At 50.5% G+C, this 23,381-nt stretch overlaps 4 protein-coding genes across 13 annotated transcripts in view; 2 read left to right on the plus strand and 2 right to left on the minus strand.

The window, feature by feature from the left end:
- TLL2 (tolloid like 2) overlaps positions 1–721 on the plus strand; it is a 128,049-nt gene extending 127,328 nt beyond the window's left edge. Inside the window, exon 24 of the mRNA XM_052676960.1 lies at positions 596–721. The gene's annotated coding sequence lies outside the window, so the exon portion shown is untranslated. The remainder of the gene's footprint in view (positions 1–595) is intronic.
- The window catches only part of LOC128077571 (cytochrome P450 2C9-like), a 34,265-nt gene extending 22,579 nt beyond the window's left edge, over positions 1–11,686 (minus strand). For 2 of the 7 annotated variants that reach the window (XM_052676994.1, XM_052676989.1), the window contains exons 1-3: positions 2,156–2,378; positions 1,662–1,824; positions 1,035–1,184 (exon numbers count right to left, since the gene is read on the minus strand). In XM_052676994.1, coding sequence (XP_052532954.1) covers positions 1,035–1,184; positions 1,662–1,824; positions 2,156–2,335 — 493 coding nt within the window. In that variant the 5' untranslated portion in view covers positions 2,336–2,378. Of the gene's footprint in view, positions 1–1,034; positions 1,185–1,661; positions 1,825–2,155; positions 2,379–6,407; positions 6,996–7,610; positions 7,753–8,226; positions 8,415–8,805; positions 8,948–9,132; positions 9,310–9,758; positions 9,944–10,308; positions 10,459–10,949; positions 11,113–11,443 lie in introns of those variants that run through there. The other 5 variants (XM_052676990.1, XM_052676988.1, XR_008205058.1 and 2 more) reach the window with 5 other exon arrangements.
- LOC128077569 (zona pellucida sperm-binding protein 4-like) overlaps positions 1–23,381 on the plus strand; it is a 55,873-nt gene that overhangs the window by 24,826 nt on the left and 7,666 nt on the right. The window contains exon 2 of one of the 4 annotated variants that reach the window (XM_052676985.1): positions 3,488–3,625. The exons of 2 other annotated variants lie outside the window; for them this stretch is intronic. In XM_052676985.1, the coding sequence (XP_052532945.1) occupies positions 3,488–3,625 (138 nt within the window). Of the gene's footprint in view, positions 1–3,487; positions 3,626–13,412; positions 13,644–23,381 lie in introns of those variants that run through there. One more of the 4 variants, XM_052676984.1, reaches the window with a different exon arrangement.
- On the minus strand, positions 18,202–23,168 carry LOC128077573 (cytochrome P450 2C9-like). The gene is made up of 9 exons (XM_052676999.1): positions 22,957–23,168; positions 22,463–22,625; positions 21,815–21,964; positions 21,265–21,425; positions 20,638–20,814; positions 20,310–20,451; positions 19,731–19,918; positions 19,115–19,256; positions 18,202–18,499 (listed from the first exon to the last, which is right to left on the minus strand). The coding sequence occupies exons 1-9, from the start codon at positions 23,134–23,136 to the stop codon at positions 18,318–18,320; spliced, it is 1,485 nt and encodes a 494-aa protein (XP_052532959.1). The 5' UTR covers positions 23,137–23,168; the 3' UTR covers positions 18,202–18,317.

A 23,381-nucleotide genomic window follows, 5' to 3' on the forward strand; every position in this document is an offset into this window, starting at 1 on the left:
ACATTTGTGGAGAACTTCCTATGCTTCGCTTTCAGTCTGTTCCCCCTTGTTCTGTCTCCACACACTGCTGACAACAGTCTGGCCTCGCCACTCTGCCCCCCACACCTTAGATATTTATAGACCTGGATCGGGTCCCCTCTCAGTCTTCTTTTCTCAAGGCTGAACAGACCCAGTTCACTTAGCCTTTCTTCATAGGTTTGATGCTCCATGACTGATGATCTTTGTGGCCCTCCGCTGGACTCTTTCCAAGAGATCCCTGTCTTTTTTTGTACTGGGAGCCCAGAACTGGACACGGTACTCCAGATGAGGCCTTACCAGGGCAGAGCAGGGGGGGAGGATCACCTCCCTCGACCTGCTGGCCACCCTCTTATTAATGCACCCCAGAATGCTATTGGTGTTTTTGACCACAAGGGCACACCGCTTGCTCATGGCCAGCCTGTCGTCCACCAGGACGTCCAGGTCCCTCTCTGCAGAGCTCCTCTCCAGCAGCTCATCCCCCAACCTGTACCGGTGCATGCAATTATTCCTCCTAGATGCAAGACTCTACACTTAGTTTGTTAAACCTCATCTGGTTTCTTACTGCCCTGCTCTCCAGGTCTCACTGAATGGCAGCACAGCCTTCAGGTGTGTCAGCCAATCCTCCCAGCGTCGTATCATCACCAAACTTGCTGACGGTGGCCACAATCCCCTCATCAAGGTCATCAATGAAGATGTTGAACAAGAGCGGACCCAGTACCAACCCCTGCGGAACACCGCTAGTTAAAGACCTCCAACCGGATTCTGCACTGCCAATGATGACTCTTTTCTCTGCCAGTAAGCCAGTTCTTAACCTACCAGAATGGTTCAGAGTCATCTGAGAGGCCACCTTTCCCACTGCTCAAGCAGGGCCACTTAGAGCCGCTGCCACAGGACCACGTACCAACATCTTTTGAGCATCTCCAAGAATGGAGACTCCACACCTTCTGCTAAGAACATGGGCTCCCTTGGCACATTCCTTTTTTGCAAACGTAGGTGATATTAAAAGCAGATCATACCTTTTGTTTTTGTGATCTCTTCAAGCAAGTGCTCAGCTTCCTCCTGGATCCTCTCTTCTATGCTCCTCTTCCCCATCCCAAAGTTGCGCAGAGTGGTGAGAGCAAACCGCCGAACTTGTATCCATCCCTCATTGTTGCTGAAAATAATGCCTGCGGAGGAAGAAGAAAGGGGAAAGACCTGTCTTGGGTGTGCTGGAACTGTGATGAGTGGAGGCTCGCAATGAGAGCGAGTGCTGTCTCTGGGGGAGCACTGACACAGCACTGTGTAACTCTGTGGTTTGGAAGCAACCTGCCGAGGTGCTGTAGTCCAGCAGCCTGCTTTTGGCCTTCTCCAAGACATAACCAACTTCCTTGTGAACAGCTGATCCCTTGCATCCACACAGAATTTCCCCTACTGCAACGTGGCTCCGTTGCTTCTTGCCCTTTGCTGTGCACACATGAGCCCAGTCTGGCTCCATGTCTCTCTTACACACTTCACGTGGTGGAAGCCAGAGATTGAGGGCTGCCCTGCCTTCCCTTGTTGCAGTGGGACCCACCCTCTTCTCTCTGACTGCCCTCATACGTGCATCATTTGCTCCAGCCCTCATCTGCCCTTTTCCTCAGGGGAAGCTCAGTCAGTGAACATACCTAATCCTTTGTTAGCCCGGTCTCCAATAGGCATGTGTCCTCTGGCAGCAAACTCATCCGCACGATCAATCAAGGCTTCTTTCACCACCTCATATCCAGACAGCACCATTACTGGAGTTGAACCCAGTTGCACTGAGAAGACCGGCCCGTATTTTTCAGAGAGCTGTCAAAATGCAAGAGAGAGCGTGGCTGTGGAGCAGGTAGAGAGGAGGGGTTGAAAAGTGATCAGGCTGCTGCTGCCTCCTGCTGCAAGCTGGGCAGCCTCACAGACCTGCAGTGTTAAGTGAGGCCTGGTCCTCTCAAGACAAACATCAGTGAGCCATCAGCCCCACAACAAGGGCGGAAGCAACGAGGGGGCAGCTGAGATCCCCAGGGCTTTTCTGCTCCTTGCCCATTGCCACTCAGCAATTTACAGCCACACATCGTCCCCATGCACACAGCCCACACATTCCTCACCCTCAGCAGAAACTGAGAGGAAAGAAGGGAGTCCTTACCTTCTCAAGAGTTTTGGCTAAATCCTTTGGTTTCACCTGCAGTAAGTTCCCTACGATGGGAAGGGGAGCTGGTCCCTCAGGCATCTTCCCCTTTCCAGACCTTTTTCTCCATTGCACGATGGAGAGCAGGCAAGCCACACAGATCAGGAGGACAACGCTTGCTGCTCCCAGGAGCAACATTTCCGAGGTGGACAGGAGCTTCTGATTGTGCTGTTGTGGCTGCCTGTGCCCCTTTATATACTGAAGGGTTCTGCTTTGTTAGGTAAACAACAAGTTTTCAATCACATGGCTGAGTTACTTGATACTACTTATCAATCATTGGATTTTTGCCCTGTGTTGCGAAATTAGGACGTATCAGATATGCTTTGTTGAGTAAAGACACACCTCGTGTCAAAGAACTGCAGAAGACATCAGGATTATGAAATTTCATGTCTGCTAATATGGCTACTTATTTCACTCCCAGTTTATTGTTACAGAGTTCATACTATGAATGTGGTGTTCCACTTGAGGTGCTCCCAGAAGTGTTCTGTTGTATATGCTGTATAGCATCGTTGCTGTAAGTGTTTTCTACTATTCAGCACAGTTTCTACTAGTTCTCATTAGGGGAAACCACCTGTGCTGTTACTGTTACTGTCTTCCTGACACCAATGGTTGTGGTCACACTTCATGCAAACAGTGCAGCAGACGAGAGCCAGGAGTATATAAGGGAAATCACCTCTTTTCATGCGTGCACAGCTGCCTACTTATCCATCAGTTGCAAGCAGGAGACTGCTTCCATGCTTCCATGTTAAGACCCTGTGTGTAGGATTTGAAGCAGTGACACCTTTAACAGAGAGCATTGTCACTGAGCTTTTTGCACTTATGCCATGGAATGCGCAATCAGTGCATCAAGAGGGGAAAACATGGAGAAAAGGCAGAACTGCGGGACTGGCCAGTGAGGGGAAGAACTCAGGGTGAGAGGAAGAGCTGGAAGGCCCTTCTGGGGCTCCAGAGCGGAGTGCACAAATGAGCTGCTCTCAGCTCTGTGTTGTGAGCACAGAGCCATCTCTTGACAGAAGCTGAGCTGGCCTGAGGTGGCCTGTGGCTGTTTGCTGGAATGGGTGCAAAGCACACAGTGATGGCTTTGGAGGCAGCTGGGAGCAGTAGAAGATGTTAAACTGCTGGGTTGGGTCCACCTGGAAGCATCAGGACTTGTTCTTCTCAGCTGTCTCCACAGCTCAGAAGCTCCAGGCTAAGGGCAGGTGCTTCATGGTGCTTGGCAGGAGAGCAGGATGGGTGTTGTAGGGCAGGCCATGGCTGTGTTTGGAGCTTTGTCTTTCTTGGGGTTGCTAGGTCCCCTTGCTTTGGTTGTGGGGACTTGGAGTAGGCCTTTTGTTGACCCTGACTTGTTGTTTTGTGGCCAAGGCAGCTTGCAGCTCACGTTTCCCCCAGGCTGGGAAGGGAATGCTTCCTTTGTGCTGACTGCTTGGGGTAAGTGAGGGTGATGTCAAGAGGCGTTCTGAGTGCTCCCTCATCAAATTTGAGCGTGCTTCTGAGCAGAGTGTTGCGGTTGATGCTCTCTAGGGCTAAGATGTTGACCAGATGGACCTTGATGGGCTTGAGATGTGAATGCATCAGAGGCTCAGGATGCTGGAGAAAGTTTCCTTGAAGGTCCTGTACCTGTCTGGGGTGATCCCAAGCACCAGAACAAACTAGGTGGTCTGCTCCAAACGGGCCTCTGTGTCCTAAAAATCCAATTGTATCCTTCACTGCATTAAAGGAGATGTGGCCCATAGGTCAAGGGAGGTAATTCTCCTGCTCTACTTTGCGGTTCTGAGGCCCAACCTCCAGTTCTGCATCTGGGAGCTCAGCAGCTCCCAGGATAAGAGAGGGGTGGACTTGTAGCAGGTCCAGAGGAGGGTCGTGAAAGGCCATGGCTTGAGCACCTCTCCTGGGAAGTTAGGCTGAGAGCTGTGTTTGTTCAGGCTGGAGAATGGAAGGCTCCAAGGAGCTCTTGCAGTAGCCTTCTGATACTTGAAGGGGGTTTGCAGGAAAGAAGTGGAAGGTGTGTATTGATAGGGGAAGGCGTAATGGTTTTAAACTGAAAGGGGGTAGGTTTAGGTTAGTTGTAAGGAACAAGATATTCACAGTGAGAGTGGTTCAGTGCAGCAACAGTCTGCTCGCAGGAACTGTGGATGCCCTTTCCTTGGAGGTGTTTAAGGCCTGGCTGGATGGGACTTAGAACAACCAGGTTTATTGGATGGTGTCCCTTCCCTGTGCAGCGGTATTGGATCTGGATGGTCTTTGAGGGTGCTTCCAACCCAACCATTCTGTGATGCTATAGAATGAGGAACTCCTGCTCTGGAAGGCCCTGGACTTTCTACTTTCCCTTTTGGTTCTGATATTGCCAGGGCAGTTCATGGAAGCTCATGCGTGCCTAGTAACTTCTAGTTGGTGAAAGTGGAGTTCATGGATGTTTGCTTTGTAGAGGAGTTCATGGGAGTTTGCATTGCTACACGGAATCTCTCTGCCAAGGGTTCAAATCCCCACCAGCTTTTCTGTAAATTTCCCGTTCCTGGCGAGTAGGGTTCTCTTCTCAGTACTACCTCACTCTTTGTGCCCTAATTCTAGCAAAAGCCCTGGAACTAGGAGTACTCCCAAGGTTTCTCGCTTCTACCAGGATGATCTCAGTGTGTTCCAAGTATTCCCACCACCCTGGCGGGCACACAGGAATTTATTGACCAGAGGGGAAAACTCACAAGTGCAGTCACTCTGTCCTTTTCCTGCCAGAAGCCCTAGGCCCTTTCATGTCACAACCCATGGCTTTTCTGAGCATTCACTTCTGCTTGCAGAAACCACGAGCAGACAAGCCTGGTTGTTCCTCTCCATCCGTGTGAAAGTCTGGGGAAGCAAGGCTCAAAGACCCTCTTTCCACCTTTCCCAGTTCCATTGGAGGAAGACCACTGGAGGCATATGTTTGGGTTTTTCAAATAACAGGCTAGCAGTGTTGTAACTTGGTCTCTTTTCTTCCGAAGTAAAACTCAAGCTTGGAGGAAATGTCACCTCTGTGTAGAATCTCCAGTAGGCTTGCTGTCTGCTCCTTCTCTTTTTGGACCTCAGTTCAGCAGGTGTCAGTGGCAAGTGCCACTCCTGCCCTCAGGGCAGCCAGCACCCCCCTTCCATGGGATGCTTGGAGAGTGTATCCCTGCTGTCTGTAAATGCCGTTCGGGCTTGGGGCTGGGCAGTGTGTTAAGTGTTGCATCTCTGTGCACAGTTGTTTTGCACAGCATACCCCATCCCTTGCATGGTGTGGGGCAGGCACACAGCATTCTCACTGGAGGCAGTCCCAGAGTGCATGGGCCATCTGGTCTGCAGTTCATAGCGGTTACTGATGGTGGTATTTAATTCCTCTTTTCCTGTCAGAGGTCTCCAGAGAACTTCTCTGCAGGTGACCACATCTTTCATGCCCTTTTTCATGAGACCCATAAAATCAGGGCGAGCCTGCATAGGATGAAGGTCAACAGCTGTCTGGGTGCCAGGTTGAGCCTAGGAGCTTGGGAAGATGGTTTTGGAAGAGAAGGAGCAGCTCTGATGTGACTGTTCAGAGACTGTTCTGGTGGCTGTTCAGAGCCTTCTTTGATGTGCTCTCCTACAGCTGCCAGCATAAGACTGTGCTATGTGACAGTCATCCCAGGAATGATACTTTGCCCAGGGCTGGCATTTTTCCTCCATGCAATGTAACTCCTTACTCAGAGTGACTTCTCACTCTCTGTTCCTTCCTCGGTGCTCCCAGCAAAGGTATTTCAGCTGACATGTGGAGCAGAAGTGTTTATTCTCCTATGATTTCAGCAGGAGACGCCATGTGAGAAATGATCACTGCACTCCATCTTTATTCAAGGGAGGTGCTGAGGGGCCACGTTGTCAGTCAGTGTTGTACCATGTAATGCTTCAGGGAGACAGAGGTGCCACAGTAAGAAGGTGCTGCCAGCCCTTCCAGCCTGTTTAGTGGCTGGGCCATAGTGTGCCCAGTACTTCTGAAGGACCCTCAGCAGCAGGCACCTTTCTGTCAACCCCCTGTGAGCAGCATACTGGCAGGGGTCCCTGCAGGCAGCAGCAGCAGCAGCAGTGAGTCCACTGGTGAAGCAGGCAGGGCCTCCCCCTTGGAAGGACAGTCTTGCCTGCACAGCACTGCCCACGTGCACTCTGACCTACTGTGTTGTGTGGAGCAGTGTCTGCAGGCACAGTCCTAACCCAAAGAAGGGAGCAGCTCAAGTCCTCATGAACAGATTGTTCTTTATTGGGTCATTAGCATAAACATACAGCATAGTAACTCGGTCCCTCTGCAAAGTCTGCTGCTGCTGTTGGGACACAGAAGTCCAGAGAAGCGGGTGACGGATAGCCACAGAGTCACAGCTGTGAGCAAATCAGCTGTTCAGTGGGTCTGCTGTGCTCATGGAACATATGCACAAAGTGTCATTGCAGTGGGGTGCAACATCACCTTCTGCGCTGTGTGAGGAGGAGCCGTTCTGGGACGTGTTTGATGTACCACAGACTTTGTCTGTGGGCTGTCCTCGCGGAGGCTTAGAGCTGGTGGGGCAAAGTTCCTGCCACTGGTTTGAGTCGGGGATGTGTAAAGGAGCAGACTGGCTGAGGAGCACAGCAGTGAGGTTTTGTGCCCCTCAGCGGGGGATAGCACAGAGCTGGTAGTAGGGAGGAATATTTCCTGTCCCACTCAGTGTTGGGGTGATGCTGAGTTCGTCAGGGCTGACAACAGGCTTCACGGTGAAGTTCTGCAGGATGGCGGTCAAGAGTAAGAATATCTCCATGCGTGCCAGGCCCTCTCCAGGGCAAATTCGTTTCCCTGGAAGCAAACACAACCAATAGCACTGAGCAGCTGATGTGGAGCGGCTCAGTGTTTGTACTAAGCCCACGTGTTATGTATGCAGCTAAAGCACACGTTGACTAGATGCAGCCGCAGCAGCGAGGTGAGTGGAAGTTTGGCTGGGTGTGTGATGGCAGAACAGGAGCAGGAGAAGTGTTGAACACAGGAGGAGGCGCGGAGGGGATGGGAGAGTGAGGTGATGCAGAGGGTGGTTGAGAGCGGAGGGTTGGGGCTTTTGGACAGCGAGTGTCTGCCCATAGCCTACTTAAGAGGAGCGTGGGAAAAGTGGAGCTGCCATAGAAAGACAGGTTGGTTCAGGCTGGCTTTGATGGTTGCGTATGAAGGTGACAGGTACTTTAGAAAATGAGAACGGGTCTGCTGCGTGTCATTCCATCAGCACCTGCCAGCGGGGGTTTTGAAAAGCTGTCAGGCCCTAACCAAGGTGTCCAAAGTGGCTGGGGAAGAGATCAGCTGAGAGGAATTAAACAGAGAGCAGTGAGCCCTGAGGAAGCACTGGCAGGACTGGGCTGGGAGCATGTGTGGTCACCTGAGCAGGAGGACCACAGCTCCTGAGGGAGGAAGGCTGTGCCTTACCTGCTGAGAAGGGAATGAAGAACTCGCTCTTCCTAAAGGTGCCATTCTGGTTCAAGAAATGTCCAGGATTAAACTCAGTTGGGTTTGGAAACTCCTTGCTGTCATACAGTGCGGTACTGAGGAGGGGATAGACGGTGGTGCCCTGCAGTGACACGAGAAGAGCAGAACATGAAGGGGAGCGGCGTTGGGCCACTTAATCCTGCTGCCTGCCAAGCTACGGCTGGACTTAGTGGTACGATCGTGTCAGAAGACATGAAGAAATGTGAGCACAGTGGCCCAGGCTCTAGTGGATTGCGGTCAGCTTGGTGCCTGTGTGAAGTGACACAGCTATGTTTTGTTGTGAGCGTTGCGTGTTTCCCCTAACTGGGCAGTGTACAGAGCAAGGCAGTAGAGGAGTTGGACAGAGCTAGTGTTCCAGTCTGGGCCCAGGGAGCAGCAACAAGGCATTGCATGGAAGCTAGCGAAACCGCTGGGATGTGAGGATAGAACCTTTATGAAGGCCTGAATGTGGACAAGGTCTGGCCCCAGCGTTTCTTGCTCCTGGCCTCTATCTGACAGCCTGACAGCAGTGGTGCTGCTGCTCTGTTGCCAAACCGGAGGGAGTGTGCCTGCTAACCTTGGGAATGACGTAGCCTCTGAAGTGGACATCTTTGGTGACTGCATGAGGGACGCTCGTAGGAATGAGGGTGATGAAGCGCTGGATTTCGTGGACCACTGCATCTGTGTAGGGCATCTGGGTCCGGTCAGCCACGCCAGGTCTTCGTGATCGTCCTACTACCCGATCAATCTCTTCTTGAACTTTCTCTGTCGTGAGAAGCACAGCCAATAAGATGAGCGAATAAGGCAAACCCCACCCAAGCAGGTCGTCCTAAGCAGTCCTCAAATCCTGTGGGTTCAGTAGCAAATCAGTGATGTTGGGAACATTTATGTTGATTTAGGTGTTGTCTGGAATGCATCTTCTCTGCAGCCTATTCCAAGAATGCCTTATAACAACTTAGTTACACTGGAGTACCGAGAGATAAAGTTGTGGACACAGCGAAATCCCTGCCCATGGAGGGGGTTGCACAGCACAGGCAGCAACCCTTATGAGGGTGCAAGGACATTGCCCACAGATGTAGAACATGAAACAGAAAAACTGTTAGATGTGTCACAACCTGGGGAACAGTAGAGAGGAAAAAATACTGTAGACCAGTACCTTGTATCTTTGGATATTTGAGGAGAAGCAGAAGTCCGTATCGTACAGTGGTGCTTGTTGTCTCTGTTCCAGCAATGAACAAGTCAAAGGTTGAGGTTATCAGGTTTGTGATGTGGAAGTGTGATTTGGGATTGTCTTTTTCCTAGAGAAATAAAACTGTGCTGTTTCTTGAGTTGAAAGGAGAACCGTGCCCCTTTCTTGTGTCACCCCAATTACTTTTTTTCCACCCTGGGCTATTGAATTTCTCTGCTAAGTGCAGCAGCCAACTGTGAGAAATTATCAGCATAGGTGTATTTGGGGATGAGCTGTGCTTTGGTGTCTCCTTACCTCCTGCATTTTGCTGAGGAAACAGTCAATGAAATCCTGGGGGGCGCTGGGATCCAGGGAGACTTGGTGCAGCTTTATCTCCTCTGCAGCAAAGGCTTTTAAAGCATTAATTTCTTTGAATATCTTGTTGTGTGGGCCGGGCAAATAATCCAGGATGTAGGAGAACATTTGGTAAAACTGGAAGGAAAGAAACAGAAAGGACCCAGAGTGACCATTGCCCTAGTCTTTGTGATTAGCCAAAAGCAGGCAGGCTCAACCCCCTCACCTAAGCGAGGGAGATGGGCTGTTTGGCTGGCCAGTTCTATACAGCAGTGGAGACCTGTTTGGTCACAGCATGAATTCTTAGAGATTTTAAATGGTTTGGGTTGGAAAGGGCATTCAAGGTCATCTAGATCCAATGACAATGCCGTGGGGTGGTAACAGCATTAAACCTTCTCTGTCTGGAAGGTATTCACTTTTCTGCAATAGAGCACTGACAGGTCCTGCTGTGAAATATCACAGAATCACAGAATTTCTTCCTGAGTTGGAAGGGACCCACCAGGATCATTGAGACCAACTTTCCTGTGAGGGAGGCCTCCTGCTCCCCTGGCAAAATGTTTCCACTATGAAAAATCTGCTGAACGTACCTGTCCCAAGCGGGAATTCATCAATTCAAATATTTTGTTTGTGTTGTTCATCAGGGACAGGAACTTTTTGTCTTTGTAGTCATATCGTTTCCCAAAGACGATGGAACATATGACATTGGAGACAGCGCAGCTCAGCTTGTACGTTGGGTCGAAGGGCATTCCTGTGAGTTCAGAAAAGTTACAATCTATGAATAAGTAATGAAATAATTAAATAAAACCTACGGCCACTGTGGGTAACATGAGCTGCAGTGGACAGTGGAATTTCACAGTCTCTGAATGAAGCAGAGGGGTTCTCCAAAAGGAGCTGCAGGTGATCATGGCAGTGTTAACAGCTCGGGAATCAAATGTGCAGGAAGGTGCCCTAACAGACTCACAGAATGGTTCAGAGTCTTCTGAGAGGCCACCTTGCCCACTGCTCTAGCAGGACCGCATACCAACATCTTTTGAGCATCTCCAAGAATGGAGACTCCACAGCTTCTGCTAAGGACATGGGCTCCCTTGGCACATTCCTTTTTTTGCAAACGTAGGTGATATTAAAAGCAGATCATACCATTTGTTTTTGTGATCTCTTCAAGCAAGTGCTCAGCTTCCTCCTGGATCCTCTCTTCTATGCTCCTCTTCCCCATCCCAAAGTTGCGCAAAGTGGTGAGAGCAAACCGCCGAACTTGTAACCATCCCTCGTTGTTGCTGAAAATAATGCCTGCGGAGGAAGAAGAAAGGGGAAAGACCTGTCTTGGGTGTGCTGGACCTGTGGAGGCTCGCAATGAGAGCGAGTGCTGTCTCTGGGGGAGCACTGACACAGCACTGTGTAGCACTGTGGTTTGGAAGCAACCTGCAGAGGTGCTGTAGTCCAGCAGCCTGCTTTTGGCCTTCTCCAAGACATAACCAACCTCCTTGTGAACAGCTGAACCCTTGCATCCACACAGAATTTCCCCTACTGCAACGTGGCTCCGTTGCTTCTTGCCCTTTGCTGTGCACACATGAGCCCAGTGTGGCTCCATGTCTCTCTTACACACTTCACGTGGTGGAAGCCAGAGACTGGGGGCTGCCCTACCTTCCCTTGTTGCAGTGGGACCCACCCTCTTCTCTCTGACTGCCCTCATACGTGCATCATTTGCTCCAGCCCTCATCTGCCCTACTTGTCCTCAGTGCTTCCCTTTTCCTCAGGGGAAGCTCAGTCAGTGAACATACCTAATCCTTTGTTAGCCCGGTCTCCAATAGGCATGTGTCCTCTGGCAGCAAACTCATCCGCACGATCAATCAGGGCTTCTTTCACCACCTCATATCCAGACAGCACCACTACTGGAGTTGAACCCAGTTGCACTGAGAAGACCGGCCCGTATTTTTCAGAGAGCTGTCAAAATGCAAGAGAGAGCGTGGCTGTGGAGCAGGTAGAGAGGAGGGGTTGAAAAGTGATCAGGCTGCTGCTGCCTCGTGCTGCAAGCTGGGCAGCCTCACAGACCTGCAGTGTTAAGTGAGGCCTGGTCCTCTCAAGACAAACATCAGTGAGCCATCAGCCCCATAACAAGGGCGGAAGCAGCGAGGGGGCAGCTGAGATCCCCAGGGCTTTTCTGCTCCTTGCCCATTGCCACTCAGCAATTTACAGCCACACATCATCCCTATGCACACAGCCCACACATTCCTCACCCTCAGCAGAAACTGAGAGGAAAGAAGGGAGTCCTTACCTTCTCAAGAGTTTTGGCTAAATCCTTTGGTTTCACCTGCAGTAAGTTCCCTACGATGGGAAGGGGAGCTGGTCCCTCAGGCATCTTCCCCTTTCCAGACCTTATTCTCCATTGCACGATGGAGAGCAGGCAAGCCACACAGATCAGGAGGACAACGCTTGCTGCTCCCAGGAGCAACATTTCCGAGGTGGACAGGAGCTTCTGATTGTGCTGTTGTGGCTGCCTGTGCCCCTTTATATACTGAAGGGTTCTGCTTTGTTACGTAAACTACAGGTATTTTATCACATGACTGAGTTACCCAATACCCCTGGTCAAATTTCTGAGATTGCTCTGTATTGCGAAATTAGGGCTTATCGGGTTGTTTATTAAAGACACACCTCGTGTCAAACAACTGCAGAGGCCAACAAAGTTCAAGTATCTTCATGTCTGCTAAAATGGCTACTTATTTCCCTCAAAGTTCATTGTTACAGAGTACCTGCTGTGGGTGTGGTGTTCCACTTGAGGTGCTCCCTGAAATGCTCAGCATGTTCCCAGTAGCTCAGTGCCCTGTGCATATTCTATTCAATACTTTATCTGCTCTCAGGGGGAGGAGCCATTTGTACTTGTTCTTCCTAACACCACTGGTTGCGGCCACTCTGCAATATTCTGAAGAACATGGTCATGTATGGTCTTGTGTGCATAACAACCAACCCAAGTCTCTCTCTGTAAGTGAAGTATGGCCTCACTAGAGGGGAAAGAATAACAATCTCACATGATCAGAAATGTCTGCAGAGATGGCAGTATACTAGAAAGGACCTACTAGATGACATGAGCGGGACATGAAAAAGGTGAACTTGGCCTTTGGACTCTGATATCTTCAAGCACTTTTAGAGGACAGGAAGAGATAGGGAAGCAGGTAAAGAGAGAACAGTAGATACTGTGACAGACTGGGAATGGCTCTCCAAGTTGAGAAAGATCTGAACTTGTGAAAGCGAGACTGTATCTTACTGCAACAAAACAGAGGCAAGGGCATGAAAAACTCTTGGAGACAAACCAGCATCTGTGTAGAGCCCCAGCAGGGTACTCTCTGGGCTGGACTATACGATGCTGCCAGTGCTGCATAGAACAACCTTGGCTCTGGTCTTTTCAGTAGTAGGTGGAGAGTCTTTCATTCAGTGTGAAGGTGAGGAGATGGTCTATGTGGCATCTCATGCAGAAAGGATAGGGCATATCTGGGTACCTTCTCTTCATCTGGTACAAGAGTTTCCAGAGGCCCACTTTGGTAGAGCAGCATGTGCTGAGCACAGTGGTGGAATTTTCTCAGCACTTCATGCAGATTTGATGACAAAAAGAAACAAAAAAAAAAATAACCCAATGAACAATCCTGTAGCTGTCCCTACAAACCCTGAGTTGCAAACAGTACAGCAGACCAGAGCCAGGAGTATATAAGGGAAATCACCTCTTTTCATGCGTGCACAGCTGCCTACTTATCCATCAATTGCAAGCAGGAGACTGCTTCCATGCTTCCATGTTAAGACCCTGTGTGTAGGATTTGAAGCAGTGACACCTTTAACAGAGAGCATTGTCACTGAGCTTTTTGACTTATGCCATGGAATGCGCAATCAGTGCATCAAGAGGGGAAAACATGGAGAAAAGGCAGAACTGCGGGACTGGCCAGTGAGGGGAAGAACTCAGGGTGAGAGGAAGAGCTGGAAGGCCCTTCTGGGGCTCCAGAGCGGAGTGCACAAATGAGCTGCTCTCAGCTCTGTGTTGTGAGCACAGAGCCATCTCTTGACAGAAGCTGAGCTGGCCTGAGGTGGCCTGTGGCTGTTTGCTGGAATGGGTGCAAAGCACACAGTGATGGCTTTGGAGGCAGCTGGGAGCAGTAGAAGATGTTAAACTGCTGGGTTGGGTCCACCTGGAAGCATCAGGACTTGTTCTTCTCAGCTGTCTCCACTGTCTCCTAACTCAGAAGCTCCAGGCTAAGGGCAGGTGCTTCATGGTGCTTGGCAGGAGAGCAGGATGGGTGTTGTAGGGCAGGCCATGGCTGTGTTTGGAGCTTTGTCTTTCTTGGGGTTGCTTGGTCCCCTTGCTTTGGTTGTGGGGACTTGGAGTAGGCCTTTTGTTGACCCTGACTTGTTGTTTTGTGGCCAAGGCAGCTTGCAGCTCACGTTTCCCCCAGGCTGGGAAGGGAATGCTTCCTTTGTGCTGACTGCTTGGGGTAAGTGAGGGTGATGTCAAGAGGCGTTCTGAGTGCTCCCTCATCAAATTTGAGCGTGCTTCTGAGCAGAGTGTTGCGGTTGATGCTCTCTAGGGCTAAGATGTTGTCCGAATGGACCTTGATGGGCTTGAGATGTGAATGCATCAGAGGCTCAGGATGCTGGAGAAAGTTTCCTTGAAGGTCCTGTACCTGTCTGGGGTGATCCCAAGCACCAGAACAAACTAGGTGGTCTGCTCCAAACGGGCCCCTGTGTCCTAAAAATCCAATTGTATCCTTCACTGCATTAAAGGAGATGTGGCCCATAGGTCAAGGGAGGTAATTCTCCTGCTCGTCTTCGCGGTTCTGAGACCCAACTTCCAGTTCTGCGTCTGGGAGCTCAGCAGCTCCCAGGATAAGAGAGTGGTGGACTTGCAGCAGGTCCAGAGGAGGGTTGTGAAAGGCCATGGCTGGAGCACCTCTCCTGGGAAGTTAGGCTGAGAGCTGTGTTTGTTCAGGCTGGAGAATGGAAGGCTCCAAGGCGCTCTTGCAGTAGCCTTCCGATACTTGAAGGGGGTTTGCAGGAAAGAAGTGGAAGGTGTGTATTGATAGGGGAAGGCGTAATGGTTTTAAACTGAAAGGGGGTAGGTTTAGGTTAGTTGTAAGGAACAAGATATTCACAGTGAGAGTGGTTCACTGCAGCAACAGTCTGCTCGCAGGAACTGTGGATGCCCTTTCCTTGGAGGTGTTTAAAGCCTGGCTGGATGGGGCTTAGAACAACCAGGTTTATTGGATGGTGTCCCTTCCCTGTGCAGCGGTATTGGATCTGGATGGTCTTTGAGGGTGCTTCCAACCCAACCATTCTGTGATGCTATAGAATCAGGAACTCCTGCTCTGGAAGGCCCTGGACTTTCTACTTTCCTTTTTGCTTCTGTAACACCTTTACTTGGTTCTTTGTTTAATAATTATGTTGCCAGCATGTTCAGGCAGGTTTTGATGTGCTTATCTTAACTGCTGAATACGTGCCGATTTTATAATAGCAGTTTATGAAAGTTATTGCATGCCTATTCACTTCTAGTTGGTGAAAGTGGAGTTCATGGATATTTGCTTTGTAGAGGACTAACTCATGGGAGTTTACATTGCTTCAGAGTCTCTCTGCCACCGATTCAAATCCCCACCAGCTTTTCTGTAAACTTCTTGGAACCGTAGAATGGCCTGGGTTAAAAAGGACCTCAAAGATCACCTAGTTTCAACCACCCTGCTATGTGCAGAGTTGCCTACCACCAGACCAGACTGCCCAGGACCACATCCAGCCTGGCCTTGAATGCCTTCAGGGATGGGGCATCCACAACCTCCTTGGGCAACCTGTTGCAATGTGTCCTCTGTGTGGAAAAACTTCCTCCTAATATCTAACCTGAACCACCCCTGTCTCAGTTTAAGACCATTTCTCCATTGTCCTATCACAGCCATTCCCGTTCTTGTTTATTTGCTCCCTTCAGGTACTGGAAGGCCATAATGCAGTCTCCCAAGAGCTTCTCTTCTCCATGCTGAATGATCCCAGTTCCCTCATCCTTTCCTCACAGGACAGGTGCTCCTGCCCTCTAATCCTCTTAGTGGCCCTCCTCTGGACCCTCTCCAAGAGCTACATGTCCGTCCTGTACTGGGGGTTGCAGGCTTGGATAAAGTACTGCAGATGGGGCCTCACAAGAGCCAGGTAAAGGGGGATGTAATCACTTCCCTCTCCCTGCTGGTCACCTCTCTTTTAATGCAGCCCAGAACACAGTTGGCCTTCTGGGCTGCAAGCACACACTGATGGCTCGTGTCCAGCTTCTCATCTACCTGGACCCCCAAGTCCTCATCTGCTAACTTGCTGAGGGTGCACTCAGTGCCATTGTCTGTGTGGTTGATGAAGCTGTTGAAGTGCACCAGTCCCAAGACAGTCCCCTGAGGAACACTGCTTGTGAACACCTTCCACCTTGATGCAGAACCGTAGATCTCAACCCTAAATTTCCCCTGTTCCTGGCGAGTAGGATTCTCTTCTCAGTACTACCTCACTCTTTGTGCCCTAATTCTAGCAAAAGCCCTGGAACTAGGAGTACTCCCAAGGTTTCTCGCTTCTACCAGGACGATCTCAGTGTGTTCCAAGTATTCCCACCACCCTGGCGGGCACACAGGAATTTATTGACCAGAGGGGAAAACTCACAAGTGCAGTCACTCTGTCCTTTTCCTGCCAGAAGCCCTAGGCCCTTTCATGTCACAACCCATGGCTTTTCTGAGCATTCACTTCTGCTTGCAGAAGCCACGAGCAGACAAGCCTGGTTGTTCCTCTCCATCCGTGTGAAAGTCTGGGGAAGCAAGGCTCAAAGACCCTCTTTCCACCTTTCCCAGTTCCATTGGAGGAAGACCACTGGAGGCATATGTTTGGGTTTTTCAAATAACAGGCTAGCAGTGTTGTAACTTGGTCTCTTTTCTTCCGAAGTAAAACTCAAGCTTGGAGGAAATGTCACCTCTGTGTAGAATCTCCAGTAGGCTTGCTGTCTGCTCCTTCTCTTTTTGGACCTCAGTTCAGCAGGTGTCAGTGGCAAGTGCCACTCCTGCCCTCAGGGCAGCCAGCACCCCCCTTCCATGGGATGCTTGGAGAGTGTATCCCTGCTGTCTGTAAATGCCGTTCGGGCTTGGGGCTGGGCAGTGTGTTGAGTGTTGCATCTCTGTGCACAGTTGTTTTGCACAGCATACCCCATCCCTTGCATGGTGTGGGGCAGGCACACAGCATTCTCACTGGAGGCAGTCCCAGAGTGCATGGGCCATCTGGTCTGCAGTTCATAGCGGTTACTGATGGTGGTATTTAATTCCTCTTTTCCTGTCAGAGGTCTCCAGAGAACTTCTCTGCAGGTGACCACATCTTTCATGCCCTTTTTCATGAGACCCATAAAATCAGGGCGAGCCTGCATAGGATGAAGGTCAACAGCTGTCTGGGTGCCAGGGTGAGCCTGGGAGCTTGGGACGATGGTTTTGGAAGAGAAGGAGCAGCTCTGATGTGACGGTGGCTGTTCAGAGCCTTCTTTGATGTGCTCTCCTACAGCTGCCAGCATAAGACTGTGCTATGTGACAGTCATCCCAGGAATGATACTTTGCCCAGGGCTGGCATTTTTCCTCCATGCAATGTAACTCCTTACTCAGAGTGACTTCTCACTCTCTGTTCCTTCCTCGGTGCTCCCAGCAAAGGTATTTCAGCTGACATGTGGAGCAGAAGTGTTTATTCTCCTATGATTTCAGCAGGAGATGCCATGCAGGAAATGATTCAACAGCATCCTGGCCTGCATTCGAAATAGTGTGGCCAGCAGGAGCAGGGAGGTGATCTTCCCCCCGTACTCAGCACTGATGAGGCCGCACCTTGAGTACCGTGTTCAGTTTTGGGCTCCTCACTACAGGAAAGATGTTGAGGTCCTGGAGCGTGTCCAGAGAAGGGCAACAAAATTGGTGAGGGGTCTGGAGCACAAGTCTTATGAGGAACGGCTGAGGGAGCTGGGAATGTTCAGTCTGGAGAAGAGGAGGCTCAGGGAGACCTCATTGCACTCTACAACTTCCTGAAGGGAGGCTGTGGTGAAGAGGGATTTGGCCTCTTCTCCCAGGGAATGAGCACGAGACGGAGTAATGGACGCAAGTTGTATCAGAGGAGGTTTAGGTTGGACATAAGGAAGAATTTTTTCTCTCAGAGAGTGGTCAGGCACTGGAATGGCCTGCCCAGAGAGGTGGTGGAGTCACCATCCCTGGCAGTGTTCAAGAGGCATCTATGCATGATGAAGTTTAGTGCTTGTGGTGGTAATGGTGATGAGGAGACGGTTGGACTAGATGATCTTGTAGGCCGTTTCCAACCTTGTGATTCTATGATTCTATGATCACTGCACTCCATCATTATTCAAGGGAGGTGCTGTGGGGCCCGTTGTCAGTCAGTGTTGTACCATGTAATGCTTCAGGGAGACAGAGGTGCCACAGTGAGAAGGTGCTGCCAGCCCTTCCAGCCTGTTTAGTGGCTGGGCCATAGTGTGCCCAGTACTTCTGAAGGACCCCTGGCAGCAGGCACCTTTCTGTCAACCCCCTGTGAGCAGCATACTGGCAGGGGTCCTTGCAGGCAGCAGCAGCAGTGAGTCCACTGGTGAAGCAGGCAGGGCCTCCCCCTGGGAAGGACAGTCTTGCCTGCACAGCACTGCCCACGTGCACTCTGACCTACTGTGTTGTGTGGAGCAGCGTCTGCAGGCACAGTCCTAACCCAAAGAAAGGAGCAGCTCAGGTCCTCATGAACAGATTGTTCTTTATTGGGTCATTAGCATAAACATACAGCATAGTAACTCGGTCCCTCTGCAAAGTCTGCTGCTGCTGTTGGGACACACAAGGCCAGAGAAGCGGGTGACGGATAGCCACAGAGTCACAGCTGTGAGCAAATCAGCTGTTCAGTGGGTCTGCTGTGCTCATGGAGCATATGCACAAAGTGTCATTGCAGTGGGGTGCAACATCACCTTCTGCGCTGTGTGAGGAGGAGCCGTTCTGGAACGTGTTTGATGTACCACAGACTTTGTCTGTGGGCTGTCCTTGCGGAGGCTTAGAGCTGGTGGGGCAAAGTTCCTGCCACTGGTTTGAGTCGGGGATGTGTAAAGGAGCAGACTGGCTGAGGAGCACAGCAGTGAGGTTTTGTGCCCCTCAGCGGGGGATAGCACAGAGCTGGTAGTAGGGAGGAATATTTCCTGTCCCACTCAGTGATGGGGTGATGCTGAGTTCGTCAGGGCTGACAACAGGCTTCACGGTGAAGTTCTGCAGGATGGCGGTCAAGAGTAAGAATATCTCCATGCGTGCCAGGCCCTCTCCAGGGCAAATTCGTTTCCCTGGAAGCAAACACAACCAATAGCACTGAGCAGCTGATGTGGAGCGGCTCAGTGTTTGTACTAAGCCCACGTGTTATGTATGCAGCTAAAGCACACGTTGACTAGATGCAGCCGCAGCAGCGAGGTGAGTGGAAGTTTGGCTGGGTGTGTGATGGCAGAACAGGAGCAGGAGAAGTGTTGAACACAGGAGGAGGCACGGAGGGGATGGGAGAGTGAGGTGATGCAGAGGGTGGTTGAGAGCGGAGGGTTGGGGCTTTTGGACAGCGAGTGTCTGCCCATAGCCTACTTAAGAGGAGCATGGGAAAAGTGGAGCTGCCGTGGAAAGACAGGTTGGTTCAGGCTGGCTTTGATGGTTGCGTATGAAGGTGACAGGTACTTTAGAAAATGAAAACGGGTCTGCTGCGTGTCATTCCATCAGCACCTGCCAGCGGGGGTTTTGAAAAGCTGTCAGGCCCTAACCAAGGTGTCCAAAGTGGCTGGGGAAGAGATCAGCTGAGAGGAATTAAACAGAGAGCAGTGAGCCCTGAGGAAGCGCTGGCAGGACTGGGCTGGGAGCATATGTGGTCACCTGAGCAGGAGGACCACAGCTCCTGAGGGAGGAAGGCTGTGCCTTACCTGCTGAGAAGGGAATGAAGAACTCGCTCTTCCTAAAGGTGCCATTCTGGTTCAAGAAATGTCCAGGATTAAACTCAGTTGGGTTTGGAAACTCCTTGCTGTCATACAGTGTGGTACTGAGGAGGGGAAAGACGGTGGTGCCCTGCAGTGACATGAGAAGAGCAGAACATGAAGGGGAGCGGCGTTGGGCCACTTAATCCTGCTGCCTGCCAAGCTACGGCTGGACTTAGTGGTACGATCGTGTCAGAAGACATGAAGAAATGTGAGCACAGTGGCCCAGGCTCTAGTGGATTGCGGTCAGCTTGGTGCCTGTGTGAAGTGACACAGCTATGTTTTGTTGTGAGCGTTGCGTGTTTCCCCTAACTGGGCAGTGTACAGAGCAAGGCAGTAGAGGAGTTGGACAGAGCTAGTGTTCCAGTCTGGGCCCAGGGAGCAGCAACAAGGCATTGCATGGAAGCTAGCGAAACCGCTGGGATGTGAGGATAGAACCTTTATGAAGGCCTGAATGTGGACAAGGTCTGGCCCCAGCGTTTCTTGCTCCTGGCCTCTATCTGACAGCCTGACAGCAGTGGTGCTGCTGCTCTGTTGCCAAACCGGAGGGAGTGTGCCTGCTAACCTTGGGAATGACGTAGCCTCTGAAGTGGACATCTTTGGTGACTGCATGAGGGAGGCTCATAGGGAGGAGGGTGATGAAGCGCTGGATTTCGTGGACCACTGCATCTGTGTAGGGCATCTGGGTCCGGTCAGCCACGCCAGGTCTTCGTGATCGTCCTACTACCCGATCAATCTCTTCTTGAACTTTCTCTGTCGTGAGAAGCACAGCCAATAAGATGAGCGAATAAGGCAAACCCCACCCAAGCAGGTCGTCCTAAGCAGTCCTCAAATCCTGTGGGTTCAGTAGCAAATCAGTGATGTTGGGAACATTTATGTTGATTTAGGTGTTGTCTGGAATGCATCTTCTCTGCAGCCTATTCCAAGAATGCCTTATAACAACTTAGTTACACTGGAGTACCGAGAGATAAAGTTGTGGACACAGCGAAATCCCTGCCCATGGAGGGGGTTGCACAGCACAGGCAGCAACCCTTATGAGGGTGCAAGGACATTGCCCACAGATGTAGAACATGAAACAGAAAAACTGTTAGATGTGTCACAACCTGGGGAACAGTAGAGAGGAAAAAATACTGTAGACCAGTACCTTGTATCTTTGGATATTTGAGGAGAAGCAGAAGTCCGTATCGTACAGTGGTGCTTGTTGTCTCTGTTCCAGCAATGAACAAGTCAAAGGTTGAGGTTATCAGGTTTGTGATGTGGAAGTGTGATTTGGGATTGTCTTTTTCCTAGAGAAATAAAACTGTGCTGTTTCTTGAGTTGAAAGGAGAACCGTGCCCCTTTCTTGTGTCACCCCAATTACTTTTTTTTCCACCCTGGGCTATTGAATTTCTCTGCTAAGTGCAGCAGCCAACTGGGAGAAGTTATCAGCATAGCTGTATTTGGGGATGAGCTGTGCTTTGGTGTCTCCTTACCTCCTGCATTTTGCTGAGGAAACAGTCAATGAAATCCTGGGGGGCGCTGGGATCCAGGGAGACTTGGTGCAGCTTTATCTCCTCTGCAGCAAAGGCTTTTAAAGCATTAATTTCTTTGAATATCTTGTTGTGTGGGCCGGGCAAATAATCCAGGATGTAGGAGAACATTTGGTAAAACTGGAAGGAAAGAAACAGAAAGGTCCCCAGAGTGACCATTGCCCTAGTCTTTGTGATTAGCCAAAAGCAGGCAGGCTCAACCCCCTCACCTAAGCGAGGGAGATGGGCTGTTTGGCTGGCCAGTTCTATACAGCAGTGGAGACCTGTTTGGTCACAGCATGAATTCTTAGAGATTTTAAATGGTTTGGGTTGGAAAGGGCATTCAAGGTCATCTAGATCCAATGACAATGCCGTGGGGTGGTAACAGCATTAAACCTTCTCTGTCTGGAAGGTATTCACTTTTCTGCAATAGAGCACTGACAGGTCCTGCTGTGAAATATCACAGAATCACAGAATTTCTTCCTGAGTTGGAAGGGACCCACCAGGATCATTGAGACCAACTTTCCTGTGAGGGAGGCCTCCTGCTCTCCTGGCAAAATGTCTCCACTATGAAATATCTGCTGAACGTACCTGTCCCAAGCGGGAATTCATCAATTCAAATATTTTGTTCATGTTGTTCATCAGGGACAGGAACTTTTTGTCTTTGTAGTCATATCGTTTCCCAAAGACGATGGAACATATGACATTGGAGACAGCGCAGCTCAGCTTGAACGTTGGGTCGAAGGGCATTCCTGTGAGTTCAGAAAAGTTACAATCTATGAATAAGTAATGAAATAATTAAATAAAACCTACGGCCACTGTGGGTAACATGAGCTGCAGTGGACAGTGGAATTTCACAGTCTCTGAATGAAGCAGAGGGGTTCTCCAAAAGGAGCTGCAGGTGATCATGGCAGTGTTAACAGCTCGGGAATCAAATGTGCAGGAAGGTGCCCTAACAGACTCACAGAATGGTTCAGAGTCTTCTGAGAGGCCACCTTGCCCACTGCTCTAGCAGGACCGCATACCAACATCTTTTGAGCATCTCCAAGAATGGAGACTCCACAGCTTCTGCTAAGGACATGGGCTCCCTTGGCACATTCCTTTTTTTGCAAACGTAGGTGATATTAAAAGCAGATCATACTGTTTGTTTTTGTGATCTCTTCAAGCAAGTGCTCAGCTTCCTCCTGGATCCTCTCTTCTATGCTCCTCTTCCCCATCCCAAAGTTGCGCAGAGTGGTGAGAGCAAACCGCCGAACTTGTATCCATCCCTCGTTGTTGCTGAAAATAATGCCTGCGGAGGAAGAAGAAAGGGGAAAGACCTGTCTTGGGTGTGCTGGACCTGTGATGAGTGGAGGCTCGCAATGAGAGCGAGTGCTGTCTCTGGGGGAGCACTGACACAGCACTGTGTAGCACTGTGGTTTGGAAGCAACCTGCAGAGATGCTGTAGTCCAGCAGCCTGCTTTTGGCCTTCTCCAAGACATAACCAACCTCCTTGTGAACAGCTGATCCCTTGCATCCACACAGAATTTCCCCTACTGCAACGTGGCTCCGTTGCTTCTTGCCCTTTGCTGTGCACACATGAGCCCAGTCTGGCTCCATGTCTCTCTTACACACTTCACGTGGTGGAAGCCAGAGACTGGGGGCTGCCCTACCTTCCCTTGTTGCAGTGGGACCCACCCTCTTCTCTCTGACTGCCCTCATACGTGCATCATTTGCTCCAGCCCTCATCTGCCCTACTTGTCTTCAGTGCTTCCCTTTTCCTCAGGGGAAGCTCAGTCAGTGAACATACCTAATCCTTTGTTAGCCCGGTCTCCAATAGGCATGTGTCCTCTGGCAGCAAACTCATCCGCACGATCAATCAGGGCTTCTTTCACCACCTCATATCCAGACAGCACCACTACTGGAGTTGAACCCAGTTGCACTGAGAAGACCGGCCCGTATTTTTCAGAGAGCTGTCAAAATGCAAGAGAGAGCGTGGCTGTGGAGCAGGTAGAGAGGAGGGGTTGAAAAGTGATCAGGCTGCTGCTGCCTCGTGCTGCAAGCTGGGCAGCCTCACAGACCTGCAGTGTTAAGTGAGGCCTGGTCCTCTCAAGACAAACATCAGTGAGCCATGAGCCCCATAACAAGGGCGGAAGCAGCGAGGGGGCAGCTGAGATCCCCAGGGCTTTTCTGCTCCTTGCCCATTGCCACTCAGTAATTTACAGCCACACATCGTCCCCATGCATACAGCCCACACATTCCTCACCCTCAGCAGAAACTGAGAGGAAAGAAGGGAGTCCTTACCTTCTCAAGAGTTTTGGCTAAATCCTCTGGTTTCACCTGCAGCATGTTCCCTACAATGGGAAGGGGAGCTGGTCCCTCAGGCATCTTCCCCTTTCCAGACCTTTTTCTCCATTGCACGATGGAGAGCAGGCAAGCCACACAAATCAGGAGGACAACGCTTGCTGCTCCCAGGAGCAACATTTCCGAGGTGGACAGGAGCTTCTGATTGTGCTGTTGTGGCTGCCTGTGCCCCTTTATATACTGAAGGGTTCTGCTTTGTTACATAAACTACGTTTTTTATCACATGGCTGAGTTAATCTGTTCTAACCGTCAGTCATTTGATTTTGCCCTGTGTTTTAAACCAGGTATTTGCAGATATGAAGTGTTAATTAAAGACACACCTCGTGTCAAACACGGCAGAGACCTACATGTTTAAAAAATTTGAA

This window comes from Tympanuchus pallidicinctus, unplaced genomic scaffold (genome assembly GCF_026119805.1).
Source record: "Tympanuchus pallidicinctus isolate F22 unplaced genomic scaffold, pur_lepc_1.0 scaffold16, whole genome shotgun sequence".
Lineage (NCBI taxonomy): Eukaryota > Metazoa > Chordata > Aves > Galliformes > Phasianidae > Tympanuchus > Tympanuchus pallidicinctus.